The sequence below is a fragment of the Echiichthys vipera genome (genome assembly GCF_963691815.1).
Source record: "Echiichthys vipera genome assembly, chromosome: 22".
Lineage (NCBI taxonomy): Eukaryota > Metazoa > Chordata > Actinopteri > Perciformes > Trachinidae > Echiichthys > Echiichthys vipera.
Genome location: NC_139847.1, coordinates 5892052 through 5914379, shown reverse-complemented (window position 1 = coordinate 5914379; position 22328 = coordinate 5892052). Strand labels below are relative to the sequence as shown.

General features: G+C 43.6%; 1 protein-coding gene across 1 annotated transcript in view; it reads left to right on the top strand.

Moving 5' to 3' along the window:
- arhgef40 (Rho guanine nucleotide exchange factor (GEF) 40) overlaps positions 1–22099 on the top strand; it is a 47822-nt gene extending 25723 nt beyond the window's left edge. The window contains exons 15-27 of the mRNA XM_083937459.1: positions 24–143; positions 1678–1869; positions 1989–2498; positions 2604–3001; positions 3367–3616; positions 5064–5153; positions 7240–7446; positions 10233–10412; positions 10499–10679; positions 12593–12703; positions 14514–14623; positions 16846–16889; positions 17609–22099. Coding sequence (XP_083793585.1) covers positions 24–143; positions 1678–1869; positions 1989–2498; positions 2604–3001; positions 3367–3616; positions 5064–5153; positions 7240–7446; positions 10233–10412; positions 10499–10679; positions 12593–12703; positions 14514–14623; positions 16846–16872 — 2376 coding nt within the window. The 3' untranslated portion in view covers positions 16873–16889; positions 17609–22099. The remainder of the gene's footprint in view (positions 1–23; positions 144–1677; positions 1870–1988; positions 2499–2603; positions 3002–3366; positions 3617–5063; positions 5154–7239; positions 7447–10232; positions 10413–10498; positions 10680–12592; positions 12704–14513; positions 14624–16845; positions 16890–17608) is intronic.
- Positions 22100–22328: the final 229 nt, after the last annotated feature.

Genomic DNA, 22328 nt, shown 5'->3' with positions numbered 1-22328 from the left:
TTTCTCTCTCTCTCATACCCCAGTGTGATAAGGAGATTGAGCAAGTCCAGTCACAGCTGGAAGACTACAAGGACCCTCCTCTGTCCCTCAGCAGACTTTCACTCAAACAGCAAAAATTCAAGACATTCAAAGAAACAGCCAATGTGAGTGTTACTCATTTTCTTGGTACAGAATTTGTTCAAAACTTTTCTATGGCAAAGCATTGTCTGCATATGTGTATGTTTGTTTGTATTCATGTCTAGTCAGTATTATCTGATCTTGTTCATGTTGCCTCGGCTCAGCAGCGAATTGCAAAGTGCCTGTTATACACTAGTGACTAGTGTCTGTTTATTAACAAACATTTGACAAAATTATGTGTATGATGTTGTCAAATTGCTCATTACTATTGCAAGATTGCAACTCCGTTGGCACAGATTTCCAAAAATGGGTTATAAAGACAAACTGGTTCAGCCTGTTTGCATAAAGACAGCAAAAACAGTAGCCTGGGTACCCGACCAAACTTCAGAAAGATTTGGTCAAGGACCCACCCATTAATTTTCTCGTATTTCAGGCGTGGTTTGCGATTGCCCGGAACTGTTTATTGGGTGCTAGGAATGTCTCTCAAATGCGTCTGTATGTAGAGCATAGCCAGTTGTTTGAATTATACCAGAGGACGTATCCGTAGATGTAAACAAACTACAAGCTTCAATGTGTCGTGTCAGTGTCAACGTCTTGCCATCCTGCCCCGTACTGTTATTGGTTCCCTCACTGAGGCGAAAATAGGATCCATAGAATCCAGGTTGCCGAGCAGGGCGAAATGAAATTGCGCACTAGGCAGCATGGGTATACATACCCAGGCTAGCAAAACAGTGAATAAAACTCGAACACAGTGGCTTTAAATCTTGTCCATGTAACATTTAAAAGAGGATAAACATGTTCTTCCTTCAATCCAATATATTCAGTGGTTCTGCTGCCACAGCCCTACTTAGCTTACGTAGCTTATGGTGGCTAATGTTAGCTAATATTAGCAAATTTTTAATCCCTACTTGCATTTCTGTTACAAGCTTTTCCATGATCCTGTAGTTGCCACTTGTGGTCAAAGTGGACGCTGTTTAGCATGTGTTATATAGGGTTACACTGGTAATATCGCCTAACGTACAATTTACCAACCCTGTCTACACAAATGGAGTGAATTGCCCAACATAGTGACAAGCACTATAATGTTGATATAGAATTTCTTTTATTTTCAGATGTCTGATGTGATTTTGAATGTGTTTTTCTCCGTTCTGCAACATAACACGGAGGTTTTGGTTTCCATTTGGGCTCTTATGTCCTCCACTTAAGCAATATGACTGTCATCCTAACTTCAACAATTATGAATCATGTTAGCCGCGCAAACCCCGGAGCTACACATTACTCTGAATTACACACTGAACAACTAAACTAAAAGTTTAAAATGTAAACAGATGTGTTTTTAACCCACTTTGCTGTTCAGTGGTTTATTCTTTATTCAGCTATTATTGTGTCGTTCTTGTGGATGCAGGCTTATGTCAGAAGAAGTTTTCTCAGCATGTTCCCGGCAGAAGCAGTTCACCGTTATTCCATATGTGATTTCCCAAGTGTATCTTGTTGAGGCTCTACAGTAAACACTTCAGGGCTTTTCCAGGACCTCACAGTGGATCTCCCTGAATCCTTTAGGAGCTGCACAGCGAGACTTTGTCAGTGCTCAGCGATTTGGAGGGCTGGTGCGAGCTGGACTGGGCGGGCCTTAGAGTCGTCCAGATCAGACTTCCTCCGGTCAGAGAGAAGCTGAGAGACATGTCCCACTGTCTGTCTGACTGCTGGACAACCCTGGATAACACACAGAGGCTGCTGTCCACACTGACCGAGGTAACGCCGCACAGGAAGCCATCTGTTATGCACACAGGAAGCAATGATCTCACATTAATGGTTTCAAATCTTCCGAAGGGCAAGCAAGAGTCATCTTTTCTTTCCCATCTCCTGTGCAGGCCACCCAGTGGTGCGAGGTGGTGTTCTCAACCTCCTCGTCCCCTTCGTCCTCCACCTGTCCTCTCGCCTCCCTCCCACCGATCCCCCCGTCCCGTTTCCAGGACGCCCGTTCCTTAGCCATAGAGCTGGGCGGCGGGGCGCTTCTGGATCTCTGGACCCAGACGGTAGAGCGCTACCAGCGGACTGTAGCACAGGTTAAACCCCGCTTCCTCCAGCCTGACAGGGCCCAGAATCAGGGCCAGGGGAAGCCGAAGACGCCGTCCGCCAGCAGCCTGTGGGACCTGATGGGTCCTGAGGGAGAGGGCGACTGGGGATTGGGTGCTGGGGGAGGCGATGGGGGGCTGCAGTCCTGGGGATCCCTTGCATCACTATTCAGACCGCAGACCTGCTCCACACTGAAGATAGGAGAGGAGAAAGGGAACAAGAAAGACGGAGCAGGGGGAGGAGGAGCAGGCGGAGCTGGAGGAGGGAAGTTCCTGCACAACCTTCTAAATCCTGCAAAGAAAAGTGTGAGTTTGGGCTTCATTTTGTATTGATGTGTCATGTTAGGGGCCAAATGTACAAGAAAGAATTGTAGTCCTTTAAGTAATATAATAATGTCCCTCAACTCTCAGCCCACAGAGGCCCCGCTCCCTTCCAAGCCCCCCAGGAAGCGCCACCCAAGCTTTGACCTCCAGGCTCTCCTGGCTCCACGCAGAGGCACGGCCAACCCCAAACCTGCTGAGTCGCCGGTGGGCGGGGCGAGCCGCAACTCCCCCATGTCCTGGCTGGGGAGACGGGCGGTAGCTGACCCGGTGATTACCACTAGCATGGCTGCAGCCATCCCTGGATGGGGTAGCGGCGGCGGCAGCGGAGTCAGTGGTGGCGGCAGTGGCAGCGGAGTGTTAATTCGAGGAGTGGAGGTCAGCAGCAAGGAGGTGGTGGACCACACAGGGTCACCACGTCAACACGTGCTGCTAGGGAGGACTGAGAGGGAGACGGGGACAGATAGGGCCGGATCAACTGCACAGAGGTGCGTTTGTGTCACTTTTGCTTCTTTTCTGACTTTTCTTCATTCCTATATAATGCCCTTCTTGTGTGTACTTTTCCGTTTATAATAATAAATAAGTGGAAGGAAGTCTAAGTTCATCCAGAGCTCCAAATCAAGACCAGCATGATAAATTACATTAAGAAGAGGCCAGGCTGAGATGAAAGCGAGGCATGTTTCATCCTTTTTGGGATCATTTAAGTCTGTTGCAGAAGGATTTTATCAGTCAGCATGCAATCTCAGATAATTCGATCATTCCCAACTGGTTGATCTCCTGCCATAACTTATTGCTATCCTCACTCCCACTTCCTATTGCCTCCTACTTATCCTCTCCTTACCATCTCCTGCAGTAAGCTGTACCTGCTCTGGTGTAGGATGCTGAGTTCAGAGAGACAGTATGTGGCCGTCCTGAAGGGGGTCGAGGAGACATACCTCCCCTTACTGGAGCTCTCAGACACGCCGGCCCCCATCAGGGGGAAGGCGGACACCCTTTTCCCCAACTGGACCAGCCTCAGCACGTTTCACTCACAGAGCTTACTCCCTGCCATGGAGGGCGCTCTTGTGCAGAGCTTGTTGCAACAGGACTGCTTCAGCAAATATGTAAGTTCAAAAGAATACAGTCACAATACAGGTAAAAGGTATAAGGAGTTCCACAAAAGACAACATTTTAGAAGACCAGGAAGGCAAAACTACTTAGTATTTGAGAGGAAATAAAGGAAAGAATAAAGAACAGTCAAAAACTTATATAGCTTTTTCTCAAAAATTACGTCTTTTAATTCCCATACCCTTAAAAATCTCGTGGACGCTCAGATTTATCCTGAGGCCCTTTGAGTTGCCCTGACCCTCAGGTTGGATGTCTGGGCAGTGCAATCCCTTTTGAAGCAGTGTTATCTCTATCATTGAAAGCATCTTTGACGTAAATCTAATTGTCTGACATTTTCAGTCAATAAGGGTAATAAAAAGCTTTCCTTTGTCATCTGCTGCTCGGCAGGAAAAGGTTTCTTCGCGTTTGGTTGGAAACACTAAAGCCCCTTTCACACTGCAATCCTGACGTTATTTAGATTTACCCGGAGAAGCGGACTGTGTTGCCCTGCCGGCTCCCGAGTTCAAAGTTTGTGTAATGTCAGATTGAGCCCATGTGTGATTGATGATGCTTTTACCATGCGGCTGGTGTGATACACACATTGGACGAGTGAGACTTCAGGGTCTTATTTAACCCAAACCCTGATTTTTACCAAACTTAATAAAATAGTTTTATTACCCAACAAGATTTCTCTCCCAAAAGTATGAAAAAAGACAACGAACAGGAGAAGAAGAGGGGTATCTCAACAAAGATGTCAAATTTTTAACTGTAGAGATGCCAAAATTTTGTCATCAGACAAATTTAATTGTTGACAAAAGACTCTGTGACCAAATTACGAAGCGGCTGCGGCCCTTTGCTGCATGTCTCCCCTCCTCCCTCTTTCCCCTCACTTCCTGTCTGTCCTAATGAATAAAGGCCCGAAAACTGCCAAAAATAACTAAATAAATAAGTAACGACTGAAGACTTTTCCGCCGTTGCCTTCCAGTAAATCATTTCAACCGCTTATGATGCACCTTAATCTTTTATTACATGTAATTGACAGGCGGAAGTTACCTTTTTTAGAAATGGCCTTATTAGGCAGGTCATTATGTGTGATTTAAATGTCATTTTATATGTTTCTTTCCAATGTTTTTAATATTCTGTGTGAAGCACTTTGAACTGTGCTATATAGATAAACTTTACTTGACTTGTAAAAGGGAAACTCGGGACCTGATGTTCCAGACATTGTCAAGAAGTTGATACAAGAAAACGTCTTAATATAAAGACGTGTTTCGAGTCAAAGAATTCATGTTAACATGGCAGTCAAATGCATCACTACCTGAGCATCAGAGGATTTCTTACAGGAGTTAGTATCAGACATTTTTATAAAAGAACGTTGCAGATTGTGCCTTTACATTTATCCAAGTAAAAGCCCGTAGTCCCCTCTTTTACATTTGGCCTGTCCACATCTCTGTTGTCACACAGCGGGAGCAGTTTCTGCAGTACTCCCACTACATCAGGAATAAACCAGAGATGGACTCTCCGCTGGTCACGCAGGCTGCCGACTTCTTTAAGGTAAGAGTCGAATCATTTTGTCAAATAAAGCCTTGAATCTGTAAAACATCAGCTCTTTGGAGTCACAGCCTGGTCTTTTTGGATCCTGCCTTTCCTCTTGCAACTCAATGTTTCAATTACAGGAAAGTGATCACATTCCTGTATCCACATACACATGATGAATGCGTCAGGGTCATACTATTTTTATTTGCTGCTTTTCTTTTTTTTTAGAAAAGCTGTTCAACCACAATGTGAGAACAGCACAACGAGTCCTTTTGGCGATCACATCACAAGCACAAAGCAATTAAAGTTGCTTTATTCAACGGTTGCTCCAATTAAAAATGAGCTGTATACAGTAAAGCTAATTACATGTTTAATGTACACTAGAAAAGCCAATTAAAGGCGGATTATGGAGAAAGTAATTTGAGCGCGCAAGCTACAATTAACTATAACTAATACATCTACGGCACGTCGAGATTACTAGGAGGACTTTACAAGGGGAGATCACGGTGCTTAAGATCTCATTCAACTTGTCAAGTGTTTCATAAAAAAAAAAGGAGCAGTTGGAAGAAACCGCCACCAGGAGGCGGTGTGAGTTCACGTCACGTCTCACAGCAGCTGTAGGGCACATTTATGGTTTCTGGAGGGAGGGGGGGGTTATGGTTATCGTGATGGACGTGATGATGGCGATCATTCCAGGGGGATGGCGGTGATGATCGTTATGAGGAGGAAGATGGGGAAACAGCACGTGGGGCTACTGTGACATAGTTTCTGTGATCGGTGGAAAACCCAGGAGGAGAATGGGAGAGAAAACAAACGGAGCTGACATATTTTTTGTGTGCAAAAGCAAGTCACTTTAATTATAATAACCAAAGAAAAGTAAATATCCGTATTGCACACATCCAGAAGAGCTCTTTTACCACAAATAGAGTTTAGGATAGCTCCGGTTTGTTGGGTTTTCTGCACTGTGATGTGTAATTTTTTTTATTTATGTTGTGAAATAAGAAGCTTCATGTTCATAACTAGTGTTATTTTGTAAGTAGAGTCAAATAAGTGACCACAAAACAAAGCTTCACTTGTTCTTTCTTTCATTTTCACAGCTTTTCAGTTGAAATTAGACATCATAATTAATTTATATTACATATTTATACAGAAAAATGAAACAAAATAGCCAATAATTACGGTAAACAATAAGCAAGACATTTGGTGTTTGGAAAGGAGGGATGGGAGGGATGGGCACTAAGCTTGTATCTTATCATCAATAAATCAATTACATAGAGCAACTGCGTCCATCTTAAACGACTATATTCTTCCTCTTCATACATAACTAACATTACCTTTTAATGTGAAAAAGAAAACCAACAACGTCAACATCGGCTTGCTTCCTCATTTTCTTTTTAAACACATATTTATTTACATTATGTATTTCTTCCTCCAGTTATACAAAATCATTATAATATGTGTGTAAATGAAGAAAATGTGCATGTGAAAGTAAGTCTCTCATGCACATTTTCTTCATTTTGAAAAGGTGGTCAGCACTGTCGCCTCACAACAAGAGGGTTCCCGGTTTGAATCCCCGCTGGGGCCCTTCTGTGTGGAGTTTGCATGTTCTCCCCGTGTCTGCGTGGGTTTTCTCCGGGTTCTCCGGTTTCCTCCCACAGTCCAAAGACGTGCACGTGTTCGGTTCATTGATGACTCTAAATCACCCGTAGGTGTGAATGGTTGTCTGTCTCTGTTCGTCTCTATGTGTCCTGTCATAGACTGGCGTCCTGTCCAGGGTGTACCCCACCTCACGCCCGATGTCAGCTGGGATCGGCTCCAGCCCCCCCGCGACCCCGACAGGGACAAGTGGTTGAAGATGAATGAATGAATGAATGTCCAAAAGACATCTTGGCTGTGTCTGACATCACTTATTTATTCACTTTTCATAATAAAGAGCCTTATAAAGTGCGTCAGAGGGCAAAGATCAAACTCATTTCCTCTCATTCGACACCTTCTCTTCTCTGTCTGTGCAATGCATTATGGTTAATCAATCTAGCTTAGTGACCATGTATTCTATGACAACTAAGTAAAAACCTTTTCCTGCTTCTCTCCCCTCTCCCCGCAGTCCAAACTCCCCCCGGCCTCCCCCCTCTCCCCTCTCTCCTTCCCTCACTGTCTTCAGTCTCCCACGCACAGACTGGAGCAGTACTGCGAGGCCCTGGAGGAGCTGGGGGGCATCAACCCCGCCTCCGACTCCGCCCTCTCCATCCTGAGACACGCCCAGCGGCACGGCGAGGACCTCAGGGCCAGTGACCTCATCGTCGGATGTCCGGTGAGAGCGCCTGTCCCAGTTTATGACGGAGCCGCTGTGAACCAAGTCCCACTTTTCTGTTCTCAGAGGAGACGAAACTAACTCATCCTGATGAGGTCAGGCCGTCGGAGGAGATGCGACTGAGACCGCTTTTATCATTAGAGTAAATTATTTAGAGTTTCCCGTTTGTTAGAAAGGGGAAATTATTGGTATTTCTTAGAAAATGAATGCTCTTCAGGTTAAAATGGACTCTCTTAACATCTCCTTGTGGGCCTGGGTGATAACGCAATATGATAATATACAAATTAATACAGTAAATCGACAGTAACGAGAGTATTTACTCAAATTTCTCAGGAAATGTTATCTGTAATATCATTTTTGGTTTTATAATCAAACTTTACATTATCACACAGTTCCGCGTGGACAATATTAACTGGATCGCTGGATAAGCCCTGTGTAGCAAGACTTGTTGCCGTGGGTTACCCTCAGCACAAAAACACAATTTATTTTACAACTGCTCACACGCCTTGCTGCCCGGCTACCCTTACAGACACACACACACACGCACACACGCACATACTCCACTTGCTCACAGGTTCAACGCAGTCGGATAAAACAAACTCTCGCTCTTCACTGTCCTGTGCGTGGCGTGCATGGAGTGCGTGGCGTGCGTGGCGTGCGTGGCGTGCGTGGTGTGCTTGGCGTGCGTGGTGTGCGTGGCGTGCGTGGTGTGCGTGGTGTGTGTGGCGTGCGTGGTGTGCGTGGCGTGCGTGGCGGTTATCTGAGGTCCGGTGCCTACACGTTATTTTAATTTTGCGCCATATTTCTTAATAAAATGTAATTTGTTAAGTATTTAATTCACACAGGAGTATACATAAATAGACAATTTATTTTTTAAATGACCAGGAAACATACTTTATCGATATAAAACAACTTTTGAGTGAGGCAAAAACCGATCAAGTCCGAATTTAAAACACTTAAATGATCTTCAATAGCTGCAAATACTAGAAAACAAAGGGGGGAGAAAAAGGAGATGTATTTTTTGGCACACGACTAGAAAGACACCTCCCCTTTTTAAAGTTGTTGTTATTATTGATTTAGATGAACAAAAAAAAAGCTTCAACCTTTAGAAAACAAAACAATAAATCAGAAAACACTCCATCCACTTGGCCCATATTGTGCTACTCTGATACAGCAGTGCCATTCAGAGCCAGTCGTAACAAACGGTTGACTCCCACACACAAACACACACACACACACACACACACACGCACACACGCACACACACACACACACACACACACACACACACACACACACACACACACACACTGTCCTCTACCCCCCCCCTTTGAGCGAGGAGAGAGATTACGGCAGCACAAACACTCCCATTGAGCTACTTCAAATTGCGCCGCAAAAGCTCTCCAAGTGAAAAGACCGTAAGTGCAGGTGTGTGCGTGTTGGTGAGTGTGTATGTGGGTGTTCATACTGTGTGTGAAGCATCACTTATATCATGACCCTCACATCTCTAGAGGTTTAAAAATAAAGGTTCTGCGGGACCGGTCGGTTGCTGATAAATTGTGAGTCCTTTTCCTTTTATTGGCAGAGCGGTTACCTTTGAGAGAACTGCTTCGCCACCTGTTGCGAGTCTAGTCTAGTGTTGTAAACCCTTAAGGAAGCTTTACGTAAGATTGAATTTTATCAACCTCGATCTGAGTCTGACAGGAGCAGCGACTACATCACCACCAATCCCTTTAACCCTGTAATTGACGTGAACAATAAAGTCACATTTCCACAAAAGACGTGAGTCAGATGGCGAATTTGAGCGAAGATCCAAAAGACAGAAGCATCTTTTGTGAAGAGGGAATTCAGCACGTCACCACAAAAGTCTCTGTAATTATATTAAAGCTCTGTCTTTTTCTTTATTGACTCCAGACGTGAAGGCTTTTCAGTCTTTGGAGATGAAATGTCTCAACTCCAAATTGAAACTTGGAGTAGGTGAGGGAGAGGTTATTTTGCTCGGAAAGAGAACAGTGAGTGTTTAAAGCGCCAAAATGAGCTCCCGTCAGTTAATAAAGATGTCAATAACCTTCAGATTTAACAGTTATTCAAATTTGTACGTACAAAATATCGATGCGGCAGTATACCATATTATGTCCTCTTGCAATAAAGTATCGATACACACGCTCTAAATATAGATGTTTTTCATTAAAGATGGAAAAAAAGTGCATTATTTTGCATTCATTTATTTGTTTTTTTAGTTTTCTGTAAACTATAAAGACACAATGTAAGTTGTTTCATCTCAAATTCTGTGAAATTGACACCGCAAAGCACTTACACAGACATTGTGATCTATCGTAGATGCCTAACATGATACGTGTCGCAGAATTGCTGCATGGCGATAACCTTGTTACATCGGGGGTGACATATCGTGATAATGTCGAAACATGAGTGACTCTGTGACTCCCACCCTGGAGCTTTAAAATGTTCTCAAGAGTCATTCGTTTCCAAAGCCATTTGTTTTCAGAATCCAGAAATGTAATCTGCCTTTTTTTTATATATATATATTTTACTGATTTCAAGACATTTGCATTAAACTGGAAGTGAAATATTACCACCCACTGCACCCCCCCGAATAAGCATAATTTAAAACTCAATTCGAAGCTAAATGGCCTCTCAAGATATAAATTAAGATGATATCTTTTGCAGATTAAAGCCCTGGGCCTGGGCCTCAGGCCAAGATAAGTGGATCCTACTATAACTTATGTGTGTGTGTGTGTGTGTGTGTGTGTTATGTGTGAGTTTAGATCCCCGTGGCAGAGCGCGGCGAACTGGTACGTCAGGGTGAGCTGACAGTGTGCGGGGGTGCTCGGAGGAAGCGCGCAGGCGTGAGGAACATTTTCCTCTACCAGCACGTCGTCATCTTCGCCAAACAGAAGAGCCCCGGCCCGGGACGCACCACCTACAGCTACAAACACAGCATCAAGGTACACACACACACACACACACACAATCCCTTCCTTCAGCCACTCAGTGCTCGTGACTTGACATGTCTATCCTCTCCTCCCTGCAGACCGGTGAGATGGGTCTGACTCAGAACGTGGGTGGGGAGGGAGTGAAGTTCGAGGTTTGGGTCCGACAGGCTCCTCGAACCAGAGACTGCATCACGTTGCAAGCAAAGGACAGGGACGACAAGGCGGCCTGGACTCGTGACATTGCCCATCTGCTGTGGACGCACGCCATCAACAACACAGGTACAGTCTGACCTTTGACCTCAGAGGCCTCAACCCTGGACCCTCAGACATATTTAGAAAAACTTAAAGGTCCCGATATCATACTCACTTTCAGGTCTGTACTTCTTTTCTGCTACTACTAGAACATGTTTACATCCTTTAATGTTCAAAAGACACTTTATTTTTCTCATCCTGTCTGTCTGAATATACCTGTATTCACCCTCTGTCTGAAACGCTCCATTTTAGCACCTGTCTCTTTAAGACCCCCTCCTGAAAAAGACCAGTCTGCTCTGATTGGTCAGTGTTTCTGGGTCTTCTGTATCTGCCCTCTCTGTGTCTCTGAACCGTCATTGCGGGCAAAGAATGACTGTAACACCACTGTAGCGTCACTTTCCACCTGTATATAGTATAGTTGTGACATCACAACTGTACAGGAAGTGCTGACGGATCGTATAAAGACACAGTTTCTGAATACAAGCTGTGTGCATGTCAGCTAGATCCTTTCACAGTATGTATTTAGCACCTTAACCTGCTTTATAATAAAAGAAAATACATGGTAATCTACCTTTTTACAGTATGGGACCTTTAATCAACCGTGGTCTGATTATAAAGGGCAAAAGCATATTGGGGGGGTCCTGCTGCACACGTGAAAAAGTGTTATAAAGCCTGATAAGTTGCTTCATGTGACCTAACTCATCTTTGCTTAAGGCTAGCAGCGTAAGGCTACATTAGCCGCTACTAGCAAAACACACTCGAATATCCGGCTGAAATGTTGGAATTCAAATTGCATCGTGGGTAATGTAGGTGCCGACTACCCCACAATCTAAAACCACCATTACTACATCAACTACACCAACCACACAAACTACAACCACCATCCCCCAGACAACTACCCCCCAATCTACAACCATCATTACTACATCCACTACACCAACCACACAACCTACGAGACCTACCTAGGTTTTAACACTAAATAAATAATAAAACACTCCAATAAAAATTTTAAAAAGACAGTGAATTGTCAAGTCGAATGTTCTAACAAATCGACTTTCTAACATTTTTTTCAAGTTGTCCGTCATTTTGTCACTGGTATTGTCTCGATCTTTGGTCTGTTCCTGGACACAATCCCCGAATTAATCCAATTATTATTGAAATTATGGGTGAATACATTTTGCAAGAGTTTATTAAACATATAAAAAATAAACATTTGATCCCGCACTCACTTGAAGCTCTTTTTTTAATTAGTCTTTGGTCGACGTTTCGGTTTTAGTGACCTTCATCAGGACCCGGTGTCTAGGACCCGGTGATCCTGAGTTTATTTAAGTCAGAAGTTTTTAATATTTGTTTGAAAGGAGAAAGGGGGGACTGGACCAAAGCCACATAGACTCACAATTTGTTCATCCTCAACAAATCTGATCCCTCTCTTTGCAACTTTATCAGGATTCTCTACTTTCCTCTGAGCAGAGAGCGCCATCAGTTCAGTTCAGTTCAGTCTGCCGTTGTTCGTTGACGCCCAACTTTCCAGGCACTGCCGGCTATCACATGTCATATCCACCTCCACCGCGTATCCATAAAAACCTCGCAGTCTCAGGATGGCTTCCTGTAGTTGGCTCAGGTTACAGCATCACACTGGATAAGATGCTCCGAAGCTGGCACATAAAAAAAAGGGGGGGGGGGGGGGGGGCGCTGACACATTTCAGGCACCGTTACTTGGTGTTCAAACGTCATTGTTCCCGCCGTGTACCCAAACAATACACAAACAGTATTTCCCCAGAAACACAGAGTTCTCCCCTCACCATGTTACACTAGTCCCTTAAAAATATAAATATTCAGTCATGATACTGTAATGTACTTTATGAGAACATCTCCAAAAGCAGTTGAATACATTATGTGATTCCTGTGTAAAATTGTGTTTTTTGTATCTTATCTCCCAGAACTGTGTCTGAAGGAGTCGCTCTGCATGGGACTTTCCAGTAAGCTGCTGCTGGACGCGTCAGGAACTCAAGGCTCAGAACTGGACTCCATCTACAGTCTCAATGACAGAGGTAAGGCCCATTCCCAACCCCACGGTAAATACGGATAGGAACCCTTTTCGTACGGTCCCGGAGGTCGTTTCGTCCGTTAGTGGGTGCGTCGCCAGAGAGCTTACGAGTCCGGAGTGATGTCCAACCAATCACAACGAATCGATGAAGAAGAGAATAGTGACCGGACATTTTGAAATGGTGCAGTGTTTGGAGGAGAAAATCTGCGATTTGGTGAGGGGGTAATTCAGCTCTGTTATCGGCAAAACCAAAGAAAAAAAACACGCCATTAAGGTGTCGGTTCTCATTGAGGGGTCTCACATGCCGTCTTTTTTAATCGCTAATACTTCTCAAAATAACACCAAACCTCTGCAGTAGCATGAGAACAGGGCTCCTTCCTTTTGGATTGACTTTGGTGATCCACTTGAATGGACTTTACTATGAGAGGAGCTGGTACAGGGGCCAGTAGGTAAGTCTTTAAAACGCTCTTTTAATAAACTCTGGGTTCACTAACTACGTTGTTGGTGCTTCGTTTTCTGTGTAGGGACTCTTATCATGCTACTGCAGAGGTTTGGTGTTATTTGGAGCAATATTAGTGGTTAAAAAAGCCATTAAATGCGTTCACCGTGATGCCCCGAGCTAATCAGCCACATTACATTACATTAATTACTGTTAGCGACTGTCCGGGATTTCTCCGTTAATAGTTGTTACATGGTGTTACACGAGTGTATTTGCCGAAAAAAGATCCTGAGATGATTTTACACCAGAATATCACTCTAAAGTATCAAACATACTGTAAAGGTAGAAAGTAGCATAACATTTCAAAGTAAAATGCAAGTACCTCAGACTGTACTTTACTTTTATATTAAATCCATAAAATAGTACAATTTTAATACTAATGTAAGAAGGATTTTGGCAATGTCGCCCTCCTGTCACTGTACATACCTGGGTAACATACTGAGATATTTTCTGAGTAACTTTTATTCGGTTTGATCATCGATATCCCAAAACGTCTGTGTTCAGGGAAAGATATGAATCAAGGTAAATCTGTCCATTCTATGAAAATCCATTTAAAAAAATGAATGAGACAGTGAAAAATCATTATGTTGCTCTTGCTAGTACACTTAATGCTGTCAGCAACATTAGCGTACTCCCCACCTACACATACAATCAGCAACAGGTTCACAACAGCTCCCTGCAGAATACACGGAGCACAGTCAGAAAACTGCCGCCTGATAGAGCGACGAGAGACGAGAGGGCGAAGTGTGATGCATCGCACGCCGGAGCTTTACGATCCCAACACGACACGTAACAATCGAGGGGTTAACATTGGAATAAAAACACACAATCTGTAATAGAATTCTTCAGATTCCAGACCCACCATCCAGTCTCCAAAAGGCCGCCCTTGCCCTAGAGCCGGAGTGGTTTCCCATTCATAGCTCTGGTGTAATGCACATACTGCTCACCAGGTGTCTCATTGAGTGCAAGCAGCTCAGGATTTCAATGCATGAATTGTCCTCTGGGACAGAACGCTGTGTTAGAAATTCATTGAACAGGATGAGAAATATGCCTTCTCTCTCTCTCTCTCTGACTCCTCTCCCTTTGTCTCTCCCACACCCCAGTTTCATTTCAAGAAACCATTATGATGCAGTGTTTTCTTTGTGCATTCTTAAAGTACATGCGCACAATGCTAATGGCAAAGGATCCATGCATGAACACCATGCCTGAATGCAGGATGATAGCATTATTGATCTGGAATAAAAAGAGAAAATAAAAATTTCAAGTCTCTCTCTCTCTCTCTCTCGCTCTCTCTCTCTCTCTCTCTCTCTCTCAGTCCACAGTAGCTGCTCAGACTCCTCCTCTGTCGGCAGTCAGAAGGAGGGGGGATCCCCAGCGTCGGGGAGGGACCCCAGGAGAAGCTCCGGATCCACAAGTTACTCCCAGGTGGGGTCACGGTGCACCCGTGGTGACACACAAGCCGGATTTCTATGTACAGAAACTGAATCAACACTTCACCGTGGTTAAATATAGATTTAAAAATGTGTGGAATGTGAAGTGGAACCACGAGCTCTTTTTCCCCCCTTCAGATTATCAGAAGTAATCTTTTTTTAGGAACTCATGATTTCCCAAAAAAGTCCCCGATGTGACTTTTCTTGATGGCCCGGGAACTACCAGGGTGCAGTTTGCAATGCTAAACATGGTCAAAGTGGACTGTTGAGACTTCTAATGAGCACGGTGTCCTTTCAAACCATGCACTGGTTGTCAGTAGTGTCGGGTCAGTGGGCCAGCTCATAACGTATGGATTATTAAGTGAATGTAGAATATGTACAGTGTTCATATTTGGCTCTGACTTTGTCATTGTCCAAACACCGGGAACACAGGTACCATCAGTAGCAGGAAATGATAGCATTTCCCAACCAGTCTTAAAGAGTGGGCTGATGAGACAGAAAGTAAGTGAAAGAAACAAAATATAAAAAAGTAACTTTCACTTTCAACTTTACTCAACTTTCAGTCAGTAATGTAGCAGCGGCACAGCAGTCCGTGCTGTTGGGATGCTTTGGGGCAAGTCAGGAACACGGTTATTTTAACTTCATGCTTCAATCTTATGCGCAGAAATTTGTGTTTCTGCCGTGCTTTTGTTTGTTTTCTTATCGAATGTGTGAAAAACACCTACCAGGTTAAAAACGCTGACCACAAAACCACAACATCCCCGGTTTGAATCTGTCTGTTGTCTGTCTCTCTGATCTTCATGCGGAAGTACCATAAACTGTCTCTGCAACACAGGTAAGCAGGTTTATAGCCGGCTACAAAAAAACAGTTTGGGTCTCTTAAGCTAATTTCCCATTTATGACATCTGTACAGGAGGTGAGTTGTTATGTAACTCACCAGTTTAGTTAGATCAATTCTTACCTTTCTGGCATTTTTACACTTTTGTAGTCTTAAAATGCTGCTAATAAGCTTATATTGCACTATAATGTAAAAGAAATCCTCCAGGTGTTGAGACTCATCAATTTTCAATTCTCATATATTTCTGATAAAAGACCAATCATTTGATTCGGTCGGTCGCTCCGTCGCTGCTCATGCTGCGTTCATGTGTCATGGAGAGTCCGATGTGTCGGACCTCCAATGAGGCAAAGTGCACTGAAATGCCTGTCAAAGTGGAATCTCCTACAAGAGGATTCAGGGTAGTTCAACCCCCCCCCCCCTGAATTCCATAGGAGGTTGACTTTACCGAGTTGGAGGTCCGAAACTTCGGGCTTCCCATGGCACTGGAACGCAGCATTACTCTCTCAGCGCATGTGCCGGGGGAGGAGGGAGCGTCAGAGGTCAGGCAGGGGGAAGAGGGTGGGAGTTTGGAGGGAAGCGCTGTGAGACATGCGAGAAAGGTAAGAACTGTTTTAAATGAAGATCTAAAGTTATGCATAATTAAAGGCGTGGCCGCTTTGATTGACATGTGGGTGCCATCACAGGAGACTGTCGGCTTCATTCCCACTTTGAGCTTCAGAAATCCGTAGGTGACTTCATGGAGAATACGTCCAATTTTATGCAGTATTTGTATATTACGCATAAGAGACGGCATTTGTTAATCGTGCAAAATCGAAAACTTGACAGTCCCTCAGCTGCTGTGGAATTTTTTTTTGCAGCCATTTGAATGTAACCTCTGTCTGAGATTATTGAAGTCATAGTGCGACGCTGAGGTGATTTATATAAAAAGGTGTCAAACAGCATGAACGTTTCTATATGTTAGTAAAGTGAACACAGTGAGTTTGCATCCTCTTAGCTGTAACGCAACAGTGATACCTGCCTGCCATCTCCATGGTAGAGTTTAAATGAATTTGCGCTGTGTGCGCACACACACACACACACACACACACACACACTCCCGATCTCCTTATCTAGCAAACAGAATATGACAGATTGGCAAACAGACTGCACTGGGAACAGATTGACAGACAGACGGACACACGCAGCCCAAACAGATAGGGCAAACACACAGACAGCGATACGCACATATTCAACAACAGAGGGAGGATTGCCGCTTGCGCCCACGCTTGCTTTGGCACACACACGCACACACACACGCACACACACACACACACACACTCACACACACATACCAGAATACAAAAATGTGACTGTTTCTGTTTTTCTTTATTCCTCCTCAGAGTCATTCTCCCTCTACAGCTGTGTAACTGTCATCTCAGTAAGAGTAAGTTACGTTGCTTTCATCTCTTTTCTCTCTCTGTTGTTGCTCTTTTCATGTTGCTGCTCATGTCACAGCATCCCTGCATCGCTCACTTTCTGATTCTACACCTTTTACCACTGAAAATGAATCCCAAAACATATCCTGAAGAATGTTTAAAGTTCCCATATTGTAAGAAGCGAGACTTCCACGTCTGTTTTTATTCTATAGCAGGTTGAGGTACTTAATGTTGTGAATGTACCAAAACCCTATTCCACGGAGAAATAAACACAGCCTTTAATCAGAAACTGTGTCTTTAAACAAGCCGTCAGGACTTCCTGCACGGTTGTGATGTCACAACTTTACTATATCTAGGTAGAAAGTGCAGCTACAGTGACTTTACAGTCATTCCCCGACTGCAATGACGGTGCAGAGACAACGAAAGCGCAGATGTAGAAACACTGACCAATCAGAGCAGACTGGTCTTTTTCAGGAGGGGGTCTTAAAGAGACAGGCGCAGACAGAGGGTGGATACAGGTATATTCAGACAGACAGGATGAGAAAAATAATATGCTTTTTGAACATCAAAGCATGTAAACGTGTCCTAGTAGAAACCCCAAATACCTGATAATTTATTTAATATGGGACCTTTAACGTTCATGTAAAAAAAAAAAAACTTAATGTAAAAATTTTACTTTTTATATTATAATTTCTTTGTGTGTCTTCCTTTGACTTTTTACAATCAGAAACTGGACCCGGGACTGAAGAGTCAAACGTCTCTAGTCCCCCCTCTGGGCAAGCCAAACTGGACTTCGAGGAGCAAGAAGACAAAAGAGACACCCTCAGACTCTATTTGAACTTCGCTCACATGCTTGATTTCCTTCCCCCCCCTTGCCCCCTTCATCTCCTCAAAACAAATAAAATGCCAGCAGATTAGCCGGAGCAGCGCAGCACTGCTTTCCTTATGTTTATTTAAACCTCCCAGCTCTGATAGGAACCTCGGAAGAAAAGCTGCCTCCAAAAAAGGATCAAAACTGCCCTGTTTAAGCCATGACAAGCACCAGCAGGGCTCTCTGTGCTCCGCCATTTTGGATCTGCCACTCTCAGTTGCTGGCAGAGTCATTGACACCAAAGGCACTTCAGCCACACAGAGCGGCCATTGTCTGCCCCGCGGCTCCCCACTAGGCCAAACCACTTGGTCTGAACCACTGACTGCCTGGCTGGCTGACTGTACGCATCACATGCTCCAGCATCTGATAATAAACAGGAAGTAATATGCAGGGCGTAAATCCACCGTAGGATTGCAGATTTAGAATGTATTATGTACTTTGTTATTTTCATAACGCTGAATGGAGTACTGTCGCCTCCCCCCCTCCCCTCTGCCTGTGTAAAAATGTGTGGCATAGGCTAGGTGTGATTGCATCTATGCAAATGAGGCAGGGGTGGTATGAGCATGCACACACATACACACAAATACACACACTGTCCCCTCAACACATGCTGTCATTCTTATTGTTATAAGACAGCGGAGCTCTATTCACATTCACATGCTCTCACTCACTCACTGTGGACTTTTTAGAGCCTGGTACAGTGGGTAAATCAACGTCAGGCAAGGTTACGTCCGCTCACAAACAGCAAGCATTGCCTTGATAATTAACTGGAACTTCGTACAGCATCATAGCTAAGCTAATTATGTTAACAGTGGAAAAGACTTATGGCCGAAATTGTATTTAGTCCTCTCTAAAGTGTAACTTATGTCAGCAACATGAGCTTCTCCATGCCTTATAAGTGTACTGATGATGAATTCAATACTATTATTTTGAATATTAAGTTCCATATTGTGCCAAAGGTATAAAATGGGTGTCTGTGCAATGTTGATTTATGTACAAAGAGGTGTTGTTGTTACGTTTAGTCTTAGCTTTGCTGATCTCCATAAAATGGAGAACGGTGGGTCTGTTTGATGTGCTATATTCCGGTTTTGCTGGTTCATGTGCTTGGGGCCATAAGACATGAACTCCATCTAATTATTCTTAAACAGATAATTTACTCAAATCGGACTTCTAGGTTGTTCAAAGAGAGAAATGTGTCCTACAGTCGATGCCCCAAAATGTTTCTTTGCAGCTTTTGGATGCAGTTGTGAAATTTTAAAGGAATAGGTTTGACATTTTGGGAAATGTAGGCTACCTGTTTGCTGTCTTTACAGGAGTTAGATGAGATGATAGACACCACTCTCATGTCTGTATGTTAAACATGAAGCTACTGTCAGCAGCTGATTAGCTTAGTTTAGCATTAAAGTTTGAAACAGGGGTAAACAGCTAGCCTGGCTCTGTCCTGTACAGCAACTCTGAAGATCTCTAACAGCTTATGTCACGTTGTTTTATCTGCGGAAAAAAACTATGAGTAAAAATGACAAGTTGTGGTTTAATGGGGGTGGTGTGCAAGACTATATCCTGGTTTTGTCTAGATGGTAACCCTAGATTTCCTTAAGTCTTGTGAGATGGATAAGGTTAGACGGTGACCTTGGATGGTTAAAGTTAAACGATTGAGGTTAGGCGCTGACCTTGAATAGTTAAAGTTAAGCGATTGAGGTTAGGCGCTGACCTTGAATAGTTAAAGTTAAGCGATTGAGGTTAGGCGCTGACCTTGAATAGTTAAAGTTAAGCGATTGAGGTTAGGCGCTGACCTTGAATAGTTAAAGTTAAGCGATTGAGGTTAGGCGCTGACCTTGAATGGTTAAAGTTAAATGATTGAGGTCAGGCACTGACCTTGAATAGTTAAAGTTAAGCGATTGAGGTTAGGCGCTGACCTTGAATGGTTAAAGTTAAACGATTGAGGTTAGGCCATGACCTCGTATTGTTAAGGTTAAATAATTGAGGTTTGGCCATGACCTTGAATTGTTAAGGTTAAGCGATTAAGGTTTGGCGCTGACCTTGAATGGTAAAGTTTAAACAATTAAGGTTAGGTGCTGACCTCGAATGGTTAAAGTTAAACATTTGAGGTTAGGCGCTGACCTTGAATGGTTAAAGTTAAAGAATTGAGGTTAGGCCATGACCTCGAATTGTTAAGGTTAAGGGATTGAGGTTAGGTATTGACCTTGAATGGTAAAGTTTAAACAATTAAGGTTAGGTGCTGACCTCGAATGGTTAAGGTTAAACGATTGAGGTTAGGTATTGACCTTGAATGGTTAAAGTTAAACGATTGAGGTTAGGCTGTGACAATGAATGGGGATAGGTCATCTGGCATTGAGTCTCGTGAGAGTTTTCAAATCTAGGGTTACCATCTAGACAAAACCAGGGGCGTGTCTAGACTTTTTTAAATCGGGTGGCCCAAGTTGGACACTGACTTATGCAGGGGTGGCATGTAGTTTGTGCATGTGCAAACACGTTAGCATAACATTAAACTCTAAACGTCCCAACTGGCCGCTGGCGGACCCACCGGCTTTTACTCTTTCAGAGGCTGTAGTGAGCTCAGTTGTAAATCCAGAGTGAAGATGTTTGTTGAATGCCCCAGATCTGTAGTTTGTGGTTGTAAAGTTTCATGAGGCTGTGATTATCTTAGAGGTCACAGCAGCTCAGTTTATACAGTGAGCTCAAGTTTCAAAAAATGCTCTCACTACAATGAAATGAACATCATCACACATGAATGCAGTTGGGCTCATTGAATAAACAAGAGTCTCAGCTTTCCAGTCAGACCCACGTTATGACAGCCAACACTGTTTGTGGACCCCAGTATGCAGAAATATTCAAATACACCATTTTAGAATAGGACAAACAACACATTTGTACTGCACGAGGCAAACTGCATGTGCCCCAAACTGTCTGTGTTATCATACAATGGGCATGTCTGTAAAGGGGAGACTTGTGGGTACCCATAGAAACGTTTCATCCAGATTTATCGAGGTCAGAGTTCAAGGGACCCCTTTTGAAAATGGCCATGCCAGTTTTTGCCCTCGCCAACATTTAGCCTAAATTTGGAGCATTATGTAGCCTCCTTCCTGACAAGCTAGCATGAAGTGGATGGTATTGATGGATTCCTTAGATCAATTGGCCCTTTATGATATAAATATATGCACTCTAACTTGAAGCTAGACACAGTTACAGCCTCTTTAAGATGACCCAACAGGTCTCTGACTGGGCCACCAGGCCACCCCCTAGAAACGCCCCTGAACATAACCCTATTTTTTGGCAGGACGCAGTAACTTGCTGGAGTCTTTGTCACCATGAGGTTGAAAGAAAAAGTGCAGTTATGAGACCCCTTAAAAAACATTTTCTTTGTATGAATTAAGCAATTTAGATGCTGACATGACATGTTTTTAGTGGGCTTTAAGAGACACATTTTGTGACCTTCAGAAAGATGAAGGCTAGCTGTTTCCCCCTGATTCCAGTCTTTGTGCTGCAAAGAAAGCGCATAAGTTTCCCAAAATGTTGAACTATTCCATAAAGATATCTCAAAATTAGTGGAACATGCATTTTAAATAAACTCTGGCAGACTCACTCGTGGGTCCATTATAGAAATACATGTTACACTTCTCTGAGGAGTGCTGAAAACACAGCTAGAATTTGCCATTTTACGTTACGACGCAGCCAAATCAAAAAGGCATTGACATTTCATACGATGACGTAGTTCATATTGTATCACAACAGGCAAACCGTCAGTAAAAACCAATCACCATCCTCTTTGATTAGATAGCGCGTGTATCACTATCAAACGACATCACGCTTAAAAGGTACAAGATGAAGCCATCGGGTAGAGGAAGCCGTCAGCAGCTGCGGCGGGGGGTCAAACCCGCATCTGCAGACAACAGCAGCAGCAGATTGTTGCCGTTGTCAGATTTAGCACGTTTCATATCTGCATTCAAATTCAAAGAATTGCAAATGGCTATTGAGCCGTTCCTGAATCAATATGTAATTTGTTGGCTTGCAGAAGGCCTGTAACACTTGATAGCCTTGAGCTGTTTGGTACATTGCGTTATATTGGAAGCAATGTAATGAACACCATCTTTCATTCTTACCGCAGTATAGATTGTCATATGCAGAATCCCTCACTTTTGTATGTACGCCGTGGCGAGGCAGTATTAATGTACGGAGACTCTCGCTCTTTTTCTACGACGCACTCTGCCTGATGTTTACATTTTTTTTGGAAGGACTGTTGTTATGAAATGCATGTTATGCTTACTTGATAATTGTGCTTGTGTTGTTGTTTTTTTTTACTTTTCTGTGTTGAATTAAAACTGGATGCAAGTTCCAAATCTCTCCGAGAGGATTTAAGCGAGGGAGAAGGAAGGAGGGTTAGAGGTTGAACCCTTGTCGCAGGTCTAACCTCAAAATGAGGCCTCGTAACCTCCTAACCTTCAACTTGCTGTAATGAGAGGGGTCTCTTCTTTGAAAGCCAGCTGTGCTGCTGCTTCCACCAGGCCTTTACAAAAAAAAAGGAAACCCAGAATGATTAGATAACTACAGCGTAGCG